At 40.0% G+C, this 20,538-nt stretch overlaps 1 protein-coding gene across 19 annotated transcripts in view; it reads right to left on the bottom strand.

The window, feature by feature from the left end:
- LOC126379104 (mitogen-activated protein kinase-binding protein 1) overlaps positions 1 to 20,538 on the bottom strand; it is a 143,183-nt gene that overhangs the window by 8,375 nt on the left and 114,270 nt on the right. For 16 of the 19 annotated variants that reach the window (XM_050027694.1, XM_050027693.1, XM_050027707.1 and 13 more), the window contains 10 exons: positions 19,961 to 20,088; positions 19,064 to 19,158; positions 15,411 to 15,527; positions 12,650 to 12,739; positions 11,788 to 11,912; positions 10,723 to 10,855; positions 9,924 to 10,065; positions 9,233 to 9,378; positions 8,385 to 8,511; positions 459 to 575 (listed from right to left, as the gene is read on the bottom strand). In XM_050027694.1, the coding sequence (XP_049883651.1) occupies positions 459 to 575; positions 8,385 to 8,511; positions 9,233 to 9,378; positions 9,924 to 10,065; positions 10,723 to 10,855; positions 11,788 to 11,912; positions 12,650 to 12,739; positions 15,411 to 15,527; positions 19,064 to 19,158; positions 19,961 to 20,088 (1,220 nt within the window). The remainder of the gene's footprint in view (positions 1 to 458; positions 576 to 8,384; positions 8,512 to 9,232; positions 9,379 to 9,923; positions 10,066 to 10,722; positions 10,856 to 11,787; positions 11,913 to 12,649; positions 12,740 to 15,410; positions 15,528 to 19,063; positions 19,159 to 19,960; positions 20,089 to 20,538) is intronic. The other 3 variants (XM_050027695.1, XM_050027709.1, XM_050027708.1) reach the window with 3 other exon arrangements.

A 20,538-nucleotide genomic window follows, 5' to 3' on the forward strand; every position in this document is an offset into this window, starting at 1 on the left:
TACTTACCGTTTTGTCTGTTTATATGTGCACTATGCAGGCCCCGATACTTTGTGTTACCAGATTATATCTCAAACCCCCACCACCAGAGCACCTGTAACCACTTCAATCCGGTCACATTCCAATCCATCACCACACATAACACTCGTCCAGTCTTCCTTTTACTTCCTTTATATCTTATCTCTCGTCATGTACTCATATGAATACTCCATTATACCAGTTCAACAACATTCTAACGAACACCAAATTCATCCCACTTTCCCCAAACTTATCGCCATTTCGTCCTTCACTCAACTCATCTCATCCCACCTTCACCTAAATAACCCCACCATCACCCAACTCATCCCACTTTCACACAAATCACCCCACCTTCAACCAACTCACCTCATCCCACCTTCACCCAATTCATCCCACCATCACCTAGTTCACCCAACTCATCCCATCACCAACACCAACCCACCTTGGGGCGTCCTCGGCGCCGGCATCGGTTTGGCCGCCAGATCGGAGAGGGATATGGCTCGACGCATGCCCTGAGGCTCCTCCTCTTGGTCAGAGGGCGAGAGGAGGTGTCTGCTTGCTGGTAACGAACACAGTGGTCATGCAATGGTTGACGGCAATCTGAAGTTATGTTTTAACCGACTTCAAAAAAGAAGGAGGTTATCAATTTGACCCGTATATATGTTTATTTTTACTTATAGGTTCGCGTTTGACTGTAATCGCATGACATGGGAAAAAAGTAATAAGTATCTTAATTTCCTCAGCTACATACAAGGGGGCCTAGCCAAATTGCCAATAATCCACCTCGCTAACGTGTAACTCGAGCGATTCGAGACGCCTCGTAGACACATCGTCTTTTAAGCTTAAGGTGTTCATTTAATTCGGACGGGTTTTACGTTACCGATCACACATAGAAACATGTGCTAGGCCCCTAGCCCGTGAAATAGATATAATTTTATTCAAACGAACAACTTCAGAATGCCGTAAGCTGCAAAAGCGAAAACACTAACAGACGGAATAAAAAAAAACCATGCAAAAGTTCAAATTCAACATTATAATAACACATGCTAAACTATCTTATTTAAAAATTTGAAATCGGAACTTAATTTCGAAAGGCATTCTAATTTCGAATTACGGTAGTTCTTTTAATGACGTAATCGTCGAAAAACTGTTTTTCGAAATTAAGCATCGCAAAAAGACCTAAATTAAAAATTAACAACATAGTGGCCCCGATTCCTGCAGACACCGCCTAATTTTATTTTAGGTTATATCCGTCATTTTCGTATCCGTCGAAAAGGAAAGGGACGGATGATTCACAGCTCTTAATTTTAGGAAGAATGAGTAAATTAATGTGTCGAGTTATTGACTGACGTAAAATTTTTAGACGGTTGGTTTAGATTTGTGCTTAAAATTGACGTGTGTTCCATAAATTTTATGCTTGTCGATTACCCGTCCCTTTCCTTTTCGGCGGATAAGAAAAGGACAGATATAACTTAAAATAAAATTAGATGGTATTTACAGGAATTAGCACCAGTAATGACAAATATTTAAATAAAGAATAAGAAGCAACATTTGTGACAATTTGTGAACAGCCAGTGCAAAAAATAAATGGATGAATGTTAATGAACAATTTCGACCCAAACTTTTGGCTTCACAAGGTATCACAAATTTCGGTTAGCCATGACTGCTTGTAAAGGTAGGTTTTATATTGTGGGATAACATCAGACCTTTTTAAAAAATAAATAAATCTGATATTAATACAAATGACATTGGGTTCAAATGGCACGCGAAACAACAACATATTGGTCTAATTCTAGTAAAAAGTATTCGTGAAAACGTTTTCACGAGAAGGGTTTGATCGAATTAATTCTAACACCCGAATTCTAAGATGTTAACTCCAACCTTCCTTGACTCCGTCCATAGTTGAAGCGACCTCAAGGTCTTCCTCGAACTCAGCTCGAAATCGGTATTCTTAGACGCGCCTCAACCTTAACTCGAGTTTACTCCAGTAAGGCATGACGTCATCATTTTCGTATTATTATGTTGGCAGTATGACATGCTCGACTCCAGTGAGTAAAGTCCTCAAGTCGAGGACGAAAATGACAACTTTAAATAACAAAATGCTCCGATATCAAAAACATAAACAAGCGGCAAAGAAAGAGGGTAGACAGATATGTCTGCCCGTAGAAAATTATGGATATACCTACTCCACTCCAATCTCATCAGTCATCCCGTGATCATGGCACTTGCAACAGTATCGAAATATCGGGAGTCTCATATCCCCATTTAAACGCGGTAAGAACCCGTTATTATGTGCTTTAATTAACAAAATGCTCAGCTGACGTCGAGTCGAATTGAGGAAGAGCCGAGTGAACATCTTACAATACGAAGTCTAATTCTTCATGCAAATTCATAATTTACACCCAAAGACTAATGATTCAAAGGTCAAATTGAGTAACACTAAAAGCGCAAAATAAAGGGAGATCTAATTTTTCCAAAAACAGTTCATGCGTTCGAACCTTGCGTCGTGAATTTCGAAGGCAGGACCGGATTCTGTATGGGGACCCTTTTGGCTAGTGACCCTCTTAGGTACCCTAAGATCGGCCTAGGACATCTGTTCTCCATACAGAGTCTAGGAGTTGGGACTCTAATTATCTTCCTAAAAGGAGTTTTGGGCCTGCTAAACCCATAAAGCGATAATCTTTTAGGAGAGTTAGTGCAACTCGAACTGGTTGTTGAAGATTCGTAGTTCTCGCTATCTAAATGCACGTCTGTTTTTGGTATCACCATTTCGTTGTAAACTCTCTGTTTCAACGATTTCGGATGAGAGGTTTCGCTTCGAACTGTATTGTTCAACTTGGTATCTAAAGTATCGGTATTCTTGGGTTTTGTATCCGATGTGCTTGCGCTTTGAAGTATATTTTTCATTTTTGTGTCTGAAGTTTGCTGTATTCTGTTTGTTTTAGATTCTTGTTGAGCGCTTTGATTACCGGATTCGTTATCAGTTTCAATATTTTCGACAGTAACCAAGCCGCCTATTTGGTCAGAATCAAGAATATCAGGCAGACTCAAATTTCTCTTGATTTCCTTATTTTCAGAATTTTCGGTATCCGTATCTGCTTCTTCCAAAGTCAAAGACGCGAAGTTAGGCACAGTCGTTTGCTTTGTGGCTAACTTCTCGAACTTTCTCGAAAGCACTTTGACGACTCCTTTTCCGTCGTTTATGTTCGCTTTTAAAGGTCTCATGCGCCATTCTTTTAAGACCTTCTCCTGTAATATCTTTCTTTCTTCCATTTCGACTAGCTTATTAATAATTTCTATCTTCCTTTCTATGTATTTAAACTTCTTAATTTCTTCGCTTACGTCTGGTGCTATATTTTCTTTGGAATCTATATGTTGGCGACTGTGGCATGGCAACGCGTCAATTTTCGTCCTCAAATTCCTGTGGTCTTTGGCTGTTTTCAAATAGTTTTTGTTGCTCTGTTCAGCGTAATAATCTAAAGAATCTTTAGCGAAATCATTACTATCTTCAATGACATCTAAAGAGTCCATGCTTACCTGTTTCATACGCTCTATTCTTTGTAACGCGTACACTTCTAGACTATCCATTTGTATTTCAGATTTGTTTTCATTTACGTCTTTTTCTTTGACAAAAACGTCGAAAGTTTTCTCTGTGTTATCGACTGTGTCTATATTCGAGTTTTTGTCTTGTTTTTTCTTATTGCTTAAGTAATTTTTGTTCTGTAATCCGTCTAGTTTGGCCTTATATTGTGATGATATGGAAGAGCTTAAAGGAGTTTTATCTAAGCCAGCTTTGAGTCTGTTGTTTATCTTGACAGAAGATGTTCTTTTTATAGGTTTGGGTGGTTTATGTGGTACGAATTCCATTGTGACTTTACCGTTGTTTTTCTGCCCGGAACCTCTTTCGAGACTTTTAGTAGCATTATTTTTCGAATTAGCCTTTTCTTTGTTCAACTGGTTTTTATTAATCTTTGTCTGTTGATTCTTTCGTATTTGCTCTTCGAATTTTTCCAGGTTCTTTTGCACGTGTGAGTTTCGTTTTTCCATTAGGTTTTTAATAGGGTTCGGTTTAGAAGCCGGTTCTAAAACGACTTCAAAACTGCAGCTTTTTGACTTTATCATCGCGTTTTGCTCACATCCTGCCATCTCGCTTTTATATTTATGTTTCTCAGAGAACTTTGGTTGTAAAGACTTGCTAGTGTTAGCCATATATTCAGCAGTATTTAACCTTGGTATTTCATCTTTTTTCTTCTCCTTAACGTGTGGTTGTATGTCGTTCGCGTCTACGAAGAACGCTATGTTCTTCGCAGGTGGTGGTTGTGTAGATTCATGTAAGCTTTTAGACCTTGTCACTGTTTTGTGACCTGAAAACTCTGATGCAGGTACTTCAAACCCGTATACTTTGCTTATCGGTGGCTTCGGGCCTAAAGGAGGAGGATTTGTGACTTCCCTTTGGTTCTTGAGCCCAGACTCTAAGTAGTTGTACATGTAGTTGCCAAAATAAGGAGTATTATTCGGACTTGATCCGTAACTTTTCGAAGTATTTTCGAATTCGTAGCAACTCTTGCTGTTTCTAGGTATATTTGTCTGGTGTTTCTGTGTGCGTTTTGCCTTCGTCCCCTCGAAAAGCATCTCTAATGGAGCGCTTTTAGTGCATTCTGAATCGTCAGATAAAACGCTTTCTAAGGAATTACAGTTTGTTCTCGAAAGTTGGTTCTCATCTAAGAACATCTCATCGGATAATACCGATTCCTGACTGCAACTGTTCTTCATGTATTTCTTCTGGTTTAAGAAGAAACTGGCACTGCTATGTCTGTGATTATCTAAGTACCCTTCATCTGGCTCGTTTAGATTTTCAAAAGAACAGTTTTGAGAGTCCAAATTGTATCTACTGTCGTATTTAGCTTGTTGAAAAGCCACTTCGTTGCCGTACTTTAAGAAAATTTCATTGGAGACGCTAGAACAGTTGGAATTGTCACTTAGGACTGATTCGTTAGATCTTGTGATACATCTTTTGGTTAATACACTCTGGCATCGATACATGTAGTTTGTGTTCATGACGCTTTCGTCCATGATGTCATCTAGATTTGAAGGCATGTTTCTTGGTAAAGTGGAGCTTTTCTGATTGGCTATGTACGAAGGTTTTACCGGCACTATAGGCTTCTCACTGCCTATTTCATAATCAGAAACAGATCTACGCGGCAATGATTTCGCCTTATTGTGCTTTTTGCAAACTTTCTTGGAGTAAAGTTTGTTTTTGCAACTGGCGTCTTGGCTAAGACTACAGTCTTCTAAAGAATCCGATGAGAAGTTTCCGTCGTTCTCCACTTCTTTGGTAGGATGCAAGTCTAAATCTACATGTTCAGATATGGGCTCGTATTCATCCAAATCTCCGTATTTCTTTGTGATTTCAGCAATCATCTTTTCTGTGTCGCTTTTAATAGTGTCCACTATACTTTTGCCGTTGTCTTTTAGTGCCTTATTGTCGAGACCAACGAAAAAACTTAACGAGTTTCTCTTTTTAGGGTCTAAAGAGCTGGTATTCGGTCTTTCAGCTTGACTTTTTGGCACTTTGTCGGACCATTTGCACTCTTCAGATACGGGAGACACCGGACAAGATTTGTAGTTCTTAAAAATGCTTCGAGCGCTCGGCTTGGGCAGTTTCTGAGGCCGGTCATCTGTGGCCTTTGTCAGATTTAAATGGAAGTTCCTTGGAGGAATTTGTGGTGGAGCATCCTTCTCATCTTTGGTAGGAAACAGCCTGTTAAACACTTTAGACTGTACAGGTTTTTTGCCCAAATCTACAGTAAATGTTAAGGACTGTTTTTGGGGCAATTGTTCTTTAAAGACAACCGGTTTATTGTACACGTTAAAGTTGGAAATTCTTTTATCATTAGTTGCACCAACAAGGTTTGCGTGAGGCGGGACGTAAGGGGGGATATTTTCCAAATATTCGGGTATTTTATGGTTCAAATTTGCCGGGATCGCGTAAGGGTTTTTATTTCGGTAGTCGAGATTCATGTTTTGGTATGGGTTTAGACTGTCGTAAAAGTTTGAATTAAGGCTGTCGAGGTTGTCCTCCGGGGGGAGGGGGGGTAATCCTGGTTAGCATGGAATGGAAGGCAATGTTAGATGATGTGTTAGTGTAACTTTAGCATATGAGATGGCCAATGTTTGGTATATTTTTCTTAACTATTTTATATTGTATTAAGGACTTTTATGTTTCAAGTGAAAATTTTAGTAGGGATCCCTATTTCTTTTTCTAAAAATATTTATTATTTATCAATACCCCGCAAAACTGTTTAAACAGTTTGTCTGCAGGGCAAAACTCTATACTGATTACGATCTATGCAGTTGTAAATATAGCCTATATTATTCAGGGGTGTGTAGCATTCTAACGGGAACAAATTTTTTTAAATCAGTCCAGTAGTTATTGAGTTTATAGACCTTTTTCAGTATTGACATCAAGTAAACATGGGCCATCTCTTGATATTACGTTGATATGTATGTTCGAAAATAGTTTTAAGAATTCAGAATAAGTTAAAAAAATAATCCGTCATTGGCAAATCTCAGTTTTATGTTCTATTAAGTTGATAATTGCAATAGACGGCGATAAGGTTGACAAGGTTTTTTTCAGTTTTTTTTTTTCGTCGCCATGTTTTTTTTTTATGTATGGTCATTCGCACTGGCAGTTTTGTTTTAGCTTGTGTCTTGTTCGCATTTTGTGATTTCTATATTTTTAATATTTTATGCTCGGTGAGGGGATTCTCTTAAAATGCATAAATATTTTTGTCATAATTTTAATTATCATAATCCTTTTTGCATAAGGCTTTTTAGCATAATAGTACTTTCCCATAATAACATCTAGGAATACTGGTTTGTTAGGTATAACTTATTTTTGGACTAATATTTGTTGGCATAAATTTGATTCGCATATAAATAGCTTTCCATAATTCTTTTTTAGAATAATAGTGTTTTGTCATATTTTTTACAAGGGATAATAGTAGGTTAGGGTGCGGCGGGGGTGGCCCTTGGGCCACCCCTTCGCTGCCAGCATGTTTATCTTACACACCAAAATTATACTGAATAATGACCAACAGCATGAAATAGTGTCAAAAAATATAAAAAGTCACAATCATGAACCAAATGCAGCCAAGGAAATGTAAGTTTCGATAATGTTCAAAGTTGTGCCAAAACTTTTCTTATTCGGTGTATAGTTTTTATGCTTATAATAATTATGCTTATATGTCATTATTGTCATTAATTATTATGCTTATAGTAGTTATGAGTTTCAAAATTATGCTTAAAAGGTTATGACAAATGAATACTATGTTTAACTAATAATAGGACAAGTAACAGTATGCCAAGTTAAATTATTACATAAAATTTTATGAGTAAAAATAGAGAACCCTCGGTGAGACGTGTGTACTTAGTTCATCTTGAGATGGATGTACCTCTGACTATCCCATTATATCTCGCCGTGAGTTAAAAGTTGCAACTTAAATTGAAAACAATAAAAATAATTAAATTGAACTTTTAACTCACGACTATATCCCAATGGGTTATCGTGTGGGTTGTGAGGTGGAGTACCAACCTCATCAACCGTGGTGTCAGGGTTACTATTGAGCCGCCAAACGCCCCTGCCATAGCTCATACTAACTTACATCAGTAAGTAGTAACCGGGACCAACGGCTTAACGTTCCGAAGCACGGATCATCTTACTTTTGGTCAAACAGGTGATCAGCCTGTAATGTCCTAGCCAAACTAGGGACCACAGAGTAATTTTTGTGATATGTCCCCACCGGGAATCGAGCCTAGGACGTCCGGATCGTAAGCCCAACGCGTAACCACTGGACCTCGGAGGTCGTTAATGTCGGTTATGTTGGCTTTAAGGACCCCAAAACTGAAATTTGACTCGTCTATTGAAATTATTATACTCACATTTTTTGGTTTTATCCAAAAAAAAATAACATGACCATACATATCAGCGTTTCACAGTACTCTTTCTTAGCGCACACATGATTATGTTTTTAACTTTGGACGATGTGGAAATTAAAAACCAATTTTTTTTTAGTTTTTTTTTTCTATCACTACATGTTATTCAATAATTTTCGAAATGCAAATATTAGTAATGGCTGCAAGTTTTTTAAGACACATGTTAATTTTGCAAAATTCAATTCCAAAATAATAATTGTTTTTTTTTTCTTTTTATCTAATAGTAGGGTCTAAATCAAGCGAACGAAGCCGCGGGTACCAGCTAGTATTATATTCTCAACATATTTATTAATCTCCAAATCGCCCAAGATCATTTCGCCACCTCAACTCCACACGTTACTTCCACCACGATTCCAGCACATGTACAACTCACCATAAGGTCGACTATTGCTCGGCACGGCCATAGACACGGGCCGTGACCTTCTAGAGTTGTCCTTCTCTGGGATGTAGGATAGGTCTGTAGTTGACTGGCTCGACTTCAGATTGGAACGGAAAGCGACCTGGTAACAGAGACATAATTATAAAGAGTTACCACAAAGAAAGACAAGAAGAAAAGAAAAAAAAGAAAAGAAAGAAGAAGGAAAGAGAGGAAGGGGAAGACCAAGAAGAGCTTACATGGAACAGATTAAACGAAAGGTTAACGTCGTGTCTTATAGGGAAGTCAATCAAGGAATTGGCCTTTGATAGACTAGAATGGAAAATGCTACACCGACAAGAGCGTGGCTCTTAAATTGATGATGATGGTGATGACCACAAAGAAAGCCAAATTCATGTAGCGGACCCAACTAGTTGGCCAGCTAGTTCCGCCCACGTGACAACAGATAGCGCCACAATTCAATAATGCAGGCCTGAAGCGTGCTATCGAAGTTTACACAGCGTGACGCATATATACAACATCCAACATGACTCAAGTGTATCGTGGATCTCTAGTCACACTACCAACTTGTGGCTAGCGGGGTACTATGCTCTGTTCGGTACCACGAAAACATCCTTGAAAGAATTAATCGACCCTAGTGGGTCGATAGCGATAAGCGCTGATCGAGGGAAATCGTCGACCACGCCGGCGGGGTCGGCATCGGGGTCCTGAAGTGTTCGGTGTCGCGAGCTGATTGGCTGCCTCTATGGCTAGAGTTATCGGGACGGCACACAATTGCATTTGTGTAATGTGTATGTAAGCCAAGGTGTATGTTATGTACACGTGGGGCGTGCGGCTGCACTTACGCTCTCCAGCTGCCTCCTGGTCTCCAGGATCCTCCGCTGCAGCTCCTCGCGCCGGCCGGCGGCGTCGGCATCGGGCGGGCGGGCGGCGCGCGGCGCCGGCGCCGGCCGCGGCCGGGACAGGTGCTGCGCCGACAGCGACGTGTTGCCTGCGGGCACACATACTCTCAACACCATCACAAGATGAGCATAGGACATCCACCACCACCTTATGATCATTTCGAAAAACATCAGTCTTTCTTTTTTTGTAATTGTTTAGTGGAAATATGATATGATGTTTTTGTCTTTTTTTGCGAGTGGCGCCCTTTAATAGTAAACTATTACTATTCTATTCTATTTTTAATAAGGAATAATACTACGTATAGAACGGTAACGGTGAAGCCGTGGTAGCCCAGTGGGCAGAACGCTTGCCTCTCACTTTGAGGTCGCAAGTTCGAATCCAGCAAAAATGATAAAAATGTCTGGTATTGAATGTGTTCCTCTAGTTATTAAATAACTTGTAATGTACCCTCAGTGATTTAAAAGATGTGTTGCTGTTGCAGTTTCTTGTCATTTCTTCTCCTCAGCCATAACACCATGCGAAATGACGTAAATTCAAAAATGTTACATTGACCTTCAACAAGTTTATCCATGATAATTACTTGGAATAAATGATTCTGATTTCTGTTACTGTGAAAAAAATGACAAATCCTACCTTGTGACAGAGCCTCTTCAGCCCCGCTGAGGCTGTCGAAGGCACTCTTCAGGTACTTCTCGCGTCGACCAGCCGTGTCGATGGACTCACACGAACCAGACAGTGGGTTCCGGTCCGCGTTGTCACCAGACGGAGTTGACACCTGGAATGTCCATGGTCACAATGCTGTTTTTTATCTGTGTATGACCCGAAACGTGGGCGGCCATGATTGAGCTCCGTGTGATTCCACAAAATAAACAAAAGCTATCTGTCAGGTTTCAAGTTGTACTGTTTGATAGTTTCTTTGTTTGTAGCCAAAATGTCACTGTTTTTGCGCGAAATTTATAATATTTGAAGAAAATTTTTTCTATCACATAAAGCTTTTTCGAAAAAAAAAATATTTTAAGAAGTATACAATAATTAAAACACATAATAACGGGTTCTCCCAACGGAGAGTTCGGAGTTTTCGGGTTCGGAGACTCCCGATATTGCGACACTGTTGATTTAAACGCGGTAAGAACCCGTTATTATGTGTTTTAATTATGATAATAACCGCGTAAACATAAAACAAGGTATACAATAAGCGTCTGTAATGTTTAAAATACTTGTCTGAAAACTGTCAAATTCAAATTCAAAAATATCTTTATTCAGTAAGTAACATAGTTACACTTTGAATCGTCAATTTTTACATAACGAACGTCTCATCCGCCTAAAACTACTGCAGCTTCTCACAATCTGTATAGCCGGGGAAAAGAAGCTGCCAAGTAGCCAATTGTACCAGGAGGGCGCCTGGTGAGCCCTGTGGCCTGGTGATACGCACCTCGTCGTCGTCGGAGTCCCTGGGCGAGCCGCTGAGCGAGGCCTGGGGCGCGGCGGGCGCGGGCGGGCGCCGCCGGGACATGCGCACCGACTGCCGCAGCTCCTCCGCGTCCATTGCGTTCACCATGAACTCGCTGGAACAAGGAATGATACTACGTATACGAGGAGCTCGGTAGCGCAGCGGTAAACGCGCTCGGTCTACGATTGTTGAAGTTAAGCAACTTTCGCAAAAGCCGGTCATAGGATGGGTGACCATAAAAAGGAAGTTTTCATCTTGAGCTCCTCCGTGCTTCGGAATGCACGTTAAGCCGTTGGACCCGGCTGCATTAGCAGTCGTGAATAACCACCAATCAGCACTGAGCCCGCGTGGTTAAGGCCCGATCTCCCTATCCATCCATAGGGAAGGCCCGTGCCCCAGCAGTGGGAACGTTAATGGGCTGGTGATGTGATGATGAATACGTATACAACGGCAACTCTCCGCCCCCCACCCGCGACTGAGCTAGGCTTACCTCACCCCCTCGGTCATACTTTAGTCTTCAATCGTATGGCGTCAGACGTCACACACACAGATGCGCGTGTACGATAACGTCAATGTGTCATGTCTGTGCAAAACGAGGTGTTTTTGTATGAAGGATCCGGGGTGTGGTATAAGCTCACAACTATGTCCCAATTGGGGTAGTCAGAGGTACAATCAAAAAGCAAAAGTGCAGTCACTGAGCCCAGCGAATTATTTACCCAGTTGGTAGAATGCTCACTTTGAGGAGGCAGATTCGAATCTAGCACTGGCCTAAACCAATGATAGCCGAATTTGTTCTCGAATTCATGTTTGGATCATAAATGATTATCACCTGCTCAACGGTGAATGAAAACATCATGAGGAAACCCACATTCTCGAGAAATGCATTTTCGGTGGTATGTGACCTAACCTGTATTGGGCTGGTTTTCCCTTCGCGGGTTGGAAGGTCAGACAGGCAGTCGCTTCGGTAAAAAACCGGACCTGTCAAATCTTCAGGTTAGGTAAGCGGACCCTGTTTTGGTAATGGACACCAGCCGGTGTGATACGTACCCGGGTATATCTTCATCATTATTCCCTGGATAGTACATGGTCCTATTCCCGCGCTCCGAGGACGAAGTGCGCTCTCCGTCGGATATGTCTTCAATGTCGCCATCATGCTCTGTTGACTCTTGATCCTGGGACAGAAATCAGATATCAAAAACAACGTAATAGTCTCTGTTTGCAGGTGTAGTAAAAGAGAGCGGGGTTGAGCTGGCGATAGCGATTCTATACTCTTAATCTTACTCTTTTCTATACAGGGTGTTAGTGACATCGAAACGAATACTGAGGGGGATGATTCAGACCATGATTCTAAGTTGATATCAAGTGGATTTTCATGAAACTTTTAGTGTTTTTAAAATTATTTTCCGTTCCATCCGAATCATGGCCTAAATCATCCCTGAAAGTTTTCGTTACGATGTCACTAACACCCAAAGGTCATTTTTTTTTGTATATACGTCATTTCGCAAGGTGTGTTATGACTGAGAAGAAACGACAAGAAACTGCAACAGCAACACATCTTTTAAATCAATGAGGGTATACGTACATTACAAGTTATTTAACAACTAGAGGAACACATTCAATACCAGGCATTTTTATCATTTAGGTAATCATTAATCTTATAATAAGCTTTTTACGTAAAGTAAGCTTTACATGATTGTCCGAAAGTATGATGATAGAGACGGTAATTTTTACTTATGTAAATATGTAGTCAGGGGCCTTTGGCGGCCCAATAGTAACCCTGACACCAAGGTTGATGAGGTTGGTCGTCCACCTCACAACCCACACAAGAAAAGAGATAAACATTATCAAACATGAAAACTCAGAAACCTAAAATAAAACTAAAATAAAACAACATAACCGAGCACCGAACCTCGTACTTAAAGCTGCCAAGCGACGAATCATCCGTATGGTGTCTGGTCCGTCCATCCGGAGTACGAGCCTTCGACAGGTTCAGTGTTACCTTCGTGAAAAATAAACAAAAATAAATAATAAAAAAAAATGTGCGAATAAAGCCGGTGGGACATGCAAAAATACCTATTTTTCTTTTATTAATTACTTCTTTTTCGAGTATATAAACGTATGGTTATTGTGGAGAAGATGTTAAAGACAACATTGCATCACGCCTGCATCCCCAAAGGAGTAGGCATAGGTGTGGTATACAGGGTGTTAGTGACATCGTAACGAACACTGAGGGGGACGATTCAGACCATGATTCTGAGTTGATATCAAGTGGAATTTTCCGTCGTCATGGTCTGAATCATCCCTCAAAGTTTTCGTTACGATGTCTCTAACACCCTGTATACACCCACTCCACCTGTGTAGCTGATGTAACATGATAGTTATGTTAAATTAAAAAAAAAAGTATTTACTTCTTTACTAAATAAAATAATACTAAAACATATTTTCACAAAGCCTAATAGATCCTAGCTTTCTGTAAGTATGTAGTCGTTACATGAGCCATGTCAGGGGCCGTTGGCGGCTCAATAATAACCCCGACCCTAAGGTTGATGAGGTTGATCATCCACCTCACAACCCACGCGATACAAGAGGATTTCCCGAGCGTTATCCCGTTTCTCACAGGGTCCGCTTACCTAACCTGAAGATTTGACAGGTCCGGTTTTTTACAGAAGCGACTGTCTGTCTGACCTTCCAACCCGCGAAGGGAAAACCAGCCCAATACAGGTTAGGTCACATACCTCCGAATATGCACTTCTCGGGAATCCGGGTTTCCTCACGATGTTTCCCTTCACAGCTGAACACGCAAAGCGTATTAGACCACTTTACTCGAAAATAAAATCTAACTCGAAACTAAAACTAAAATCAAAAAGCTGCGAATAAACTAAACATTAGCCTCAATTCCTGCAGACATCTTATTTTACTTTAAGTTATACCTGTCATTTTCTTATCCGCCGAAAAGGAAAGGGACGGATGATTGACAACTGTTAATTTTAAAATGAATGAAAAACCTGGGCGAATAAAATAGGCATCACGCTGATATGCAACTCGTTTGACGTGTGCTATCCATCTTAATTCTGTCGCGTTATTGGCCAATGTAAAATTTTTGGAGGGCTTTTTAAATTTCTGCATAAAATTGACTTGTGTTCCACAAATTTTTTGCATGTCGATTGCCCGTCCCTTTCCTTTTCGATGGATAAGAGAATGACAGGTATAACTTAAAATAAAATAGGGTAGTTTCCAACTTAATCAATTTAGTCAAAACACGAAATTTGTATTACAGTCTTTGATGAAAGTATTTTATATCATCATCATCAACCCATTAACGTCCCCACTGCTGGGGCACGGGCCTTCCCTATGGATGGATAGGGAGATCGGGCCTTAAACCACCACGCGGGCCCAGTGCGGATTGATGGTTATAAACGACTGCTAATGCAGCCGGGACCAACGGCTTAACGTGCCTTCCGAAGCACGGAGGAGCTCGAGATGAAAACTTTTTTTTTCAGTGGTCACCCATCCTATGACCGGCCTTTGCGAAAGTTGCTTAACTTCAACAATCGCAGACCGAGCGCGTTTACCGCTGCGCCACCGAGCTCCTTTAGATCTGTCTTTATTTAATAATCAGAATTTCATAATTCATCTTTGACCTAAGAAACTACCCAATTAGATGGTATATACAGTCACGAGTACTAATATGTATACACTTTGGAACCATATCATATTAACTTTTTTGACAAATTAAACCGTAAGTCTTATTAAATGTCAAATATGATAGTGCGACAGGGTTCTAAAGTGGGTACATGATATTGCTCATGACTGTACTGGAATTAGCATCACTATACTTTATAAAATAACATGCAATGCACATTACAGATGAGATGTGAAAAGCTGAAGCCAAACATTATTGCATAACATACAAATAAGCTATATAATTACACATACGTACATACATAAACTCACGCGCGTACTCCTCGATAGGGTGGGCAGAGCCACAAGTTATCGAAGACAGCTTATTAACCCGTCACCCACGTTCATTCTATTATGTTGGGTTTTTTTTTTCTCACGTCACTTATTGTTATGCCGCAGATGGCATTACTACTTGACCGAACAAATGGGGAGCGCTGAGATCTCTCACCCGGTGCAAAAGTTTAAGATAACAGGCCTAAGGGTGCCTAGTTAGGCGCGAACCTCGGCTCAGGGCGTCGTCTGAGAGGAAAAGTATTTGAAAGAATTAATCGACCCTAGTGGGTCGATAGCGATAAGCTCTGAATGAGGGAAATCATCGACCACGCCGGCGGGGTCGGTATCGGGGGAAGTGTTTGGTGTCGCGAGCTGATTGGCCGCCTTTATGGCTAGAGTAATCGGGTCGTAAGGATCGTATATTACGCATAACCTTCGGTCGAATATTATTAACACAGATTATAAATTAATGAATTAATTTGCTTGTGGTTTTCATTGTACTACGTTGATTGTCAGTGTAACCCAAATAGGGTAGTCAGAGGTACATCCATCACAAGAGGAATTAAGTACCCACGCGTCACCGAGCATAAAAAAAAAAAACAAAAATACAAAAATCACAAAATACAAACAAGACACAAGCTAAAACAAAACTGCCAGTGCGAATGACCATACATAAAAAAAAACATGGCGACGAAAAAAAAAAAACTGAAAAAAACCTTGTCAACCTTCGGCGAAATGGACAGAATGTCGTATGTCTGTTTGATAGAAGCGTCGAAATGTCGAAATAAGGCTTCGACGCGAGGCAACTGCGACAGGTTGAGGGACTTTGGCCTCTATGTACAGGGGGTAAGGTCCAAAACCAGGTGAGTATTGTGAAATAGTTATAAAAAATATTTTTTGGATTCGAAAATTAAATAACATCATCTCCTTAGCATTATCCCGTTTCTCACAGGATCCGCTTACCTAACCTGAAGATTTGACAGGTCCGGTTTTTTACAGAAGCGACTGCCTGTCTGACCTTCCAACCCGCGATGGGAAAACCAGCCCAATACAGGGTAGGTTAGGTAAAATTAAATAACTCACGCTCTAACCTCACGAATAGTCAAGAGTTACATCCATTGCAAGATGAACTAAGTACCCACACCTCACCGAGCTTTCTGTTAGACCAACGTGATAGGTGAGCCGTATCGCCGCCTATAATGGTCGAGCCAGTAACTGTTAACTGCACTTGAGATAAATTAATAATTCATTGGTAGAAAGTCTGGTACCGGGGATCGACCCGGCGTTCGAAAAAAATAAATATTTAAGGGAAAATAGAGTTATTTTAATTTTCAAACCCAAAATTATAAAGAGAAAATTATTCACGAGTGACTCAAATTCAAATTAAACAAAAGATTTTTTTTTTCTCTGGATGTCACATTTTCAAAGGTCGTCTACCAAATTATACGTAATGATTGTAACACCTTTTGCTATACCATCGTCCTATAGTGAAAACCGCGTAGTCACATTGTGATGTGATTTTAACCTCGCAATAGACAAGCAAAATAGTAATAATTAAAAAAAAAGAAAATAGAGAATAGTAGATTTTCGTAGAGAATAGTTTTTTTTAAATACTGTAATATTATCCCTTTTGTAATTTTAGACAATTTATAAAATTTATAGACAAGCTTTTTTTTAATTTATTTGGACCAAAAATAAATCGCCAAATTGACACCAGTTTGATGGCGTGCTATGTTTGATTATGCTATGTACATGTAAATACCTTATATACAGGGTGTTACTGACATCGTAATGAAAACTTTGAGAGATTCAGACTATGATTCTGAGTTGATATCAAGTGGAATTTTCCATGGGAAAAGTAAAGATATGAAAATAATTAAAAAAAAAACTAAAAAAGCGGAAACTTTGCGACGGAAAATCCCACTTGATATTGACTCAGAATCAAGGTCTAAATCATCCCCCTGAGTATTCGTTACGATGTCACTAACACTCTATATTTTATCTCTTGGGTAAAACATATGTAACACACTTTACAATGACAAATTTTAATCCAAGGAGGTCTTTCTCTTGTTTTGGCAGTTTGGGTATTTACCTTAGAATGGGTTGCTCATTAATGATTCAGGGATTCAGGGGGGTTTTTGTTTGATTATATATAATACAAAAAACCAGCGTTAAAGAAGTTTTCACTATAAAGCGACGATATATTTTTTACTGCTTTTTTACAGCTAGGCACATACGATGAACAAGAATTAAAAAAAAAAAAACAAGAAATAAAGCCATAAAAAACGAATTAGTAGTTTGAGTCACTCGAAATAAAAAGTAAGAAACTAAAATCATAAGATCCACACTCCTTGCTTAAATGTACATATTTTACAAGAAGACCAAGGGGCCTGTTTAATAAAACTTACAATTGTAAATTACAACGACAATTTGGTGTTCATTACGTAGCTAATATGAAACTGCAAAATATTTGTGATGACACACTCCGCAATGTACATCAAATTGTCATTGTAATTTACAATTGTACGTTTTATTAAAGAGTCCCCAGGTATGCTCAAAACTGACAGCTAACATTTTCAAGGTTAGCCCAGCTGACGTCATCCGACCCTGCGTTGCCATTTCGCAAAAAATAAATTACCCACGTCCAATGATTTTAATTTACTTGGCAAGGAAATCTTGTACTTTCAATAAAAGATTTACGTACAGTTTTAATGATTTATGTATACGTGACAAAGATTAGTAATTAAATACTTCTGTCAGTCAGTAATTCACTTAATTTTCAATAATAAAATTCGCGTCCTTGGAATTCAAATTCAAATTCAAAAATATCTTTATTCAGTAGGTAACATAGTTACACTTTGAATCGTCAATTTTTACATAACGAACGTCTCATCCGCCTAAAACTACTGCAGCCTCTCACAACCTGTATAGCCGGGGAAAAGAAGCTGCAAGGAAAACCTCGGCACAGGGCCCTAGACGTTCTTTAAAAAAATTAAAATAAACATAAAATATTGGTTTACAATTGAGTAATTTAGCTGCCTAATATCAGTTCTCAGACAGTAAAGTTAATCCCATGCATTCATATCTTCTAAATAATCACTTACTTTATAATAACCTTTTTTGTAAAGTTTTTGTTTAACTACTGTCTGAAAACAGTTGAAAGGCAAATTCTGAATGTCAATGGGAATGTTGGAGATACAAATTTAATGGTAACACTTACGTCATCAATGGGCTAGCAATGGCGGCTTGTCATAGGATTGAGCATACCTGGTCTTCTTATGCCACGATGATAACAATACACATATATCTATACAGTTATTGACATAAACCTTCACCAGATGGCGCCACAACCGGTGTTATTGACAAGACTAATGAGGATTAAAACTGCCTATTTCTCCCACCAGGTGTCGCTACTGTCGAGTGTTTCTAAATGTTGACAGTTCTCCATGCTGTCCAGCTGAAATTCGTGATAAATTGCTATAAAATGTTGAGCAACGTGGAGTGTATCCCGTCTGAAGTCATCATCATCATCAGCCGTACGACGCCCACTGCTGGGCATAGGCCTCCCCCAAGGATCTCCACGACGATCGGTCCCGCGCTGCCCGCATCCAGCGGCTTCCCGCGACCTTCACCAGATCGTCGGTCCACCTTGTAGCGGGCCTACCCACTGAGCGTCGTCCGACACGTGGTCGCCATTCGAGAACCTTTCCGCCCCAGCGGCCATCGGTTCTCCTCGCTATGTGTCCTGCCCACTGCCACTTCAGCTTGGCAATTCTTCGAGCTATGTCGGTGTCCGTCTGAAGTATGAGTTACGAAAAAGAAAAGCAGCAAGTTGGAAAAGGGCAGTTTTCATTGAAAATTAGTTTTCTTCTTTCCGGTCTTTAGGGAGTAAATATAACAGTATGATTTAACACTTAAACGCTGCGCAAAAGGTTACAGTTCAAATAAATATAATGAAAATAATATGTTTGTTTACTCAGATAGTATGGGGAACTGTCAAAATTTAAGAACACTCAACAGCTGCGACACCTGGTGGGAAAAATAGGCAGCTTTTATCGTCATTAGTCACTTAGTACTAAATACTTATAATTACACTTTGAATCGTCATTTTTTTTACATAACGAACGTCTCAGCCGCCTAAAACTACTGCAGCTTCACAACCTGTATAGCCGGGAAAAAGAAGCTGCAAGAAAAACCTCGGCACAGGGCACTAGACATCCTTTTTCTGTTATCCAATTTAGTAATTTGGCTGCCCATTATCAGTTCCCAGACAGCTACTCCATATCTTTTAGATAATCACTAATCTCATTATAACCTTTTTTACAAAGTTTCTGTTTGATTACTGTGTTATAACTGTTCATTCACATACCTGTTTGGCCTGTTCTCTTCTCTTCTCGATGTATCGTGTGTCAGTTCCGCTGTCTAGCGAACTGTCCTTCGAGCCGTCAGAGTCCACCCGCTTCTCTGGAAACGAATCAAAAAAATTGAAAATTAAAATTAAAAAAAATACATACATACATATACATACATAATTTTTTTTGTTGCACCATCCCGCATCCAAGTTGTAAATGTTTGTTTCCTTTTGTTGGTTGCCTGGATGAAATTGCTCTAGAGCAATAAGGCCGCCCAAATTGTACTGTATTCATGTGTTATGTCTGATTGTTGAAATTTTACTTGTGTGCAATAAAGTATATTAGATTTGATTTGATTTGATTCGATTTGATAAACTCACGCCTATTTCCCACCGGGGACCTGCGAAAAAGACCTAGGACGTACTTTGACCAAATCCAATCCAATTGTACATCTCCACTTTTGGTCAATCTACTTCTATCGTGTGGGTTGCGAGGTGGAATACCAACCTCATCAACCCTGGTGTCAGGGTTATTACTGAGCCGCCAAAGGCCCCTGACATGGCTCATGTAACGACTACATACTAACATCAGTAAGTAGTAACCGAGACCAACGGCTTAACGTGCCTTCCGAAGCACAGATCATCTTACATTCGGACATTCGTAATAACAGCTCCACCAACCCGCATTGGAGCAGCGTGGTGGAGTATGCTCCATACCCCCTCCGGTTGATTGAGGGGAGGCCTGTGCCCAGCAGTGGGACGTATATAGGCTGTTGAAGTGTTGATGTATGTTATGTACTCGTATACTTTTATTTTATATTTTGGTAACACGCTGGTCATCAACGATCGACAAGTATCGACACTTGTCGTCAGTAATCGTCGCTGATCGTCAAGCAAGCAATAAAACGCACTTACCAGGAGCAGGGTTGATCCTGGTGGCCCATTTGCCCCGGGCAGGTGGCTCGGGCGCTGGTGACTCCGGGGCGGCTAACTCGTCGCCGAGACTCTTCTTCGCCCAGGATGGGAGACGTCCTATCCTCAGTCTGGCGGAGGAAAAATGATTATTTTAGTAGACAATAAATAAAAGAATAAACCTAAATAAAACACAAACATAAATAGGCTGTATACGTCCCACAGCTGGGCATAGGCCAGTCAGTCAACCAGAGGAAAAAAAAACAAAAAAAGAGTTATTTAAAAAAATAATCCAACTTTAAAATCTGTTGAATCTAGATTTTAGTAAGATGATCCGTGCTTTGGAAGGCACGTTAAGCCATTGATCCCGGTTACCACTTACTGATGCAAGTATGTAGCCGTTACACGAGCCATGTCAGGGGCCTTTAGCGGCTCAATAGCAACTCTGACACCAGGGTTGATGAGGTTGGTTGACCTAACAACCCACACGATAGAAGAGAAGAGATTTTTAGTGTATTTTAAACTATTTATTTTGGTGGGTTTTACTGCGACAATTAAAATATTTATACTATGACAACAAG

The sequence above is a fragment of the Pectinophora gossypiella genome, chromosome 28 (genome assembly GCF_024362695.1).
Source record: "Pectinophora gossypiella chromosome 28, ilPecGoss1.1, whole genome shotgun sequence".
Lineage (NCBI taxonomy): Eukaryota > Metazoa > Arthropoda > Insecta > Lepidoptera > Gelechiidae > Pectinophora > Pectinophora gossypiella.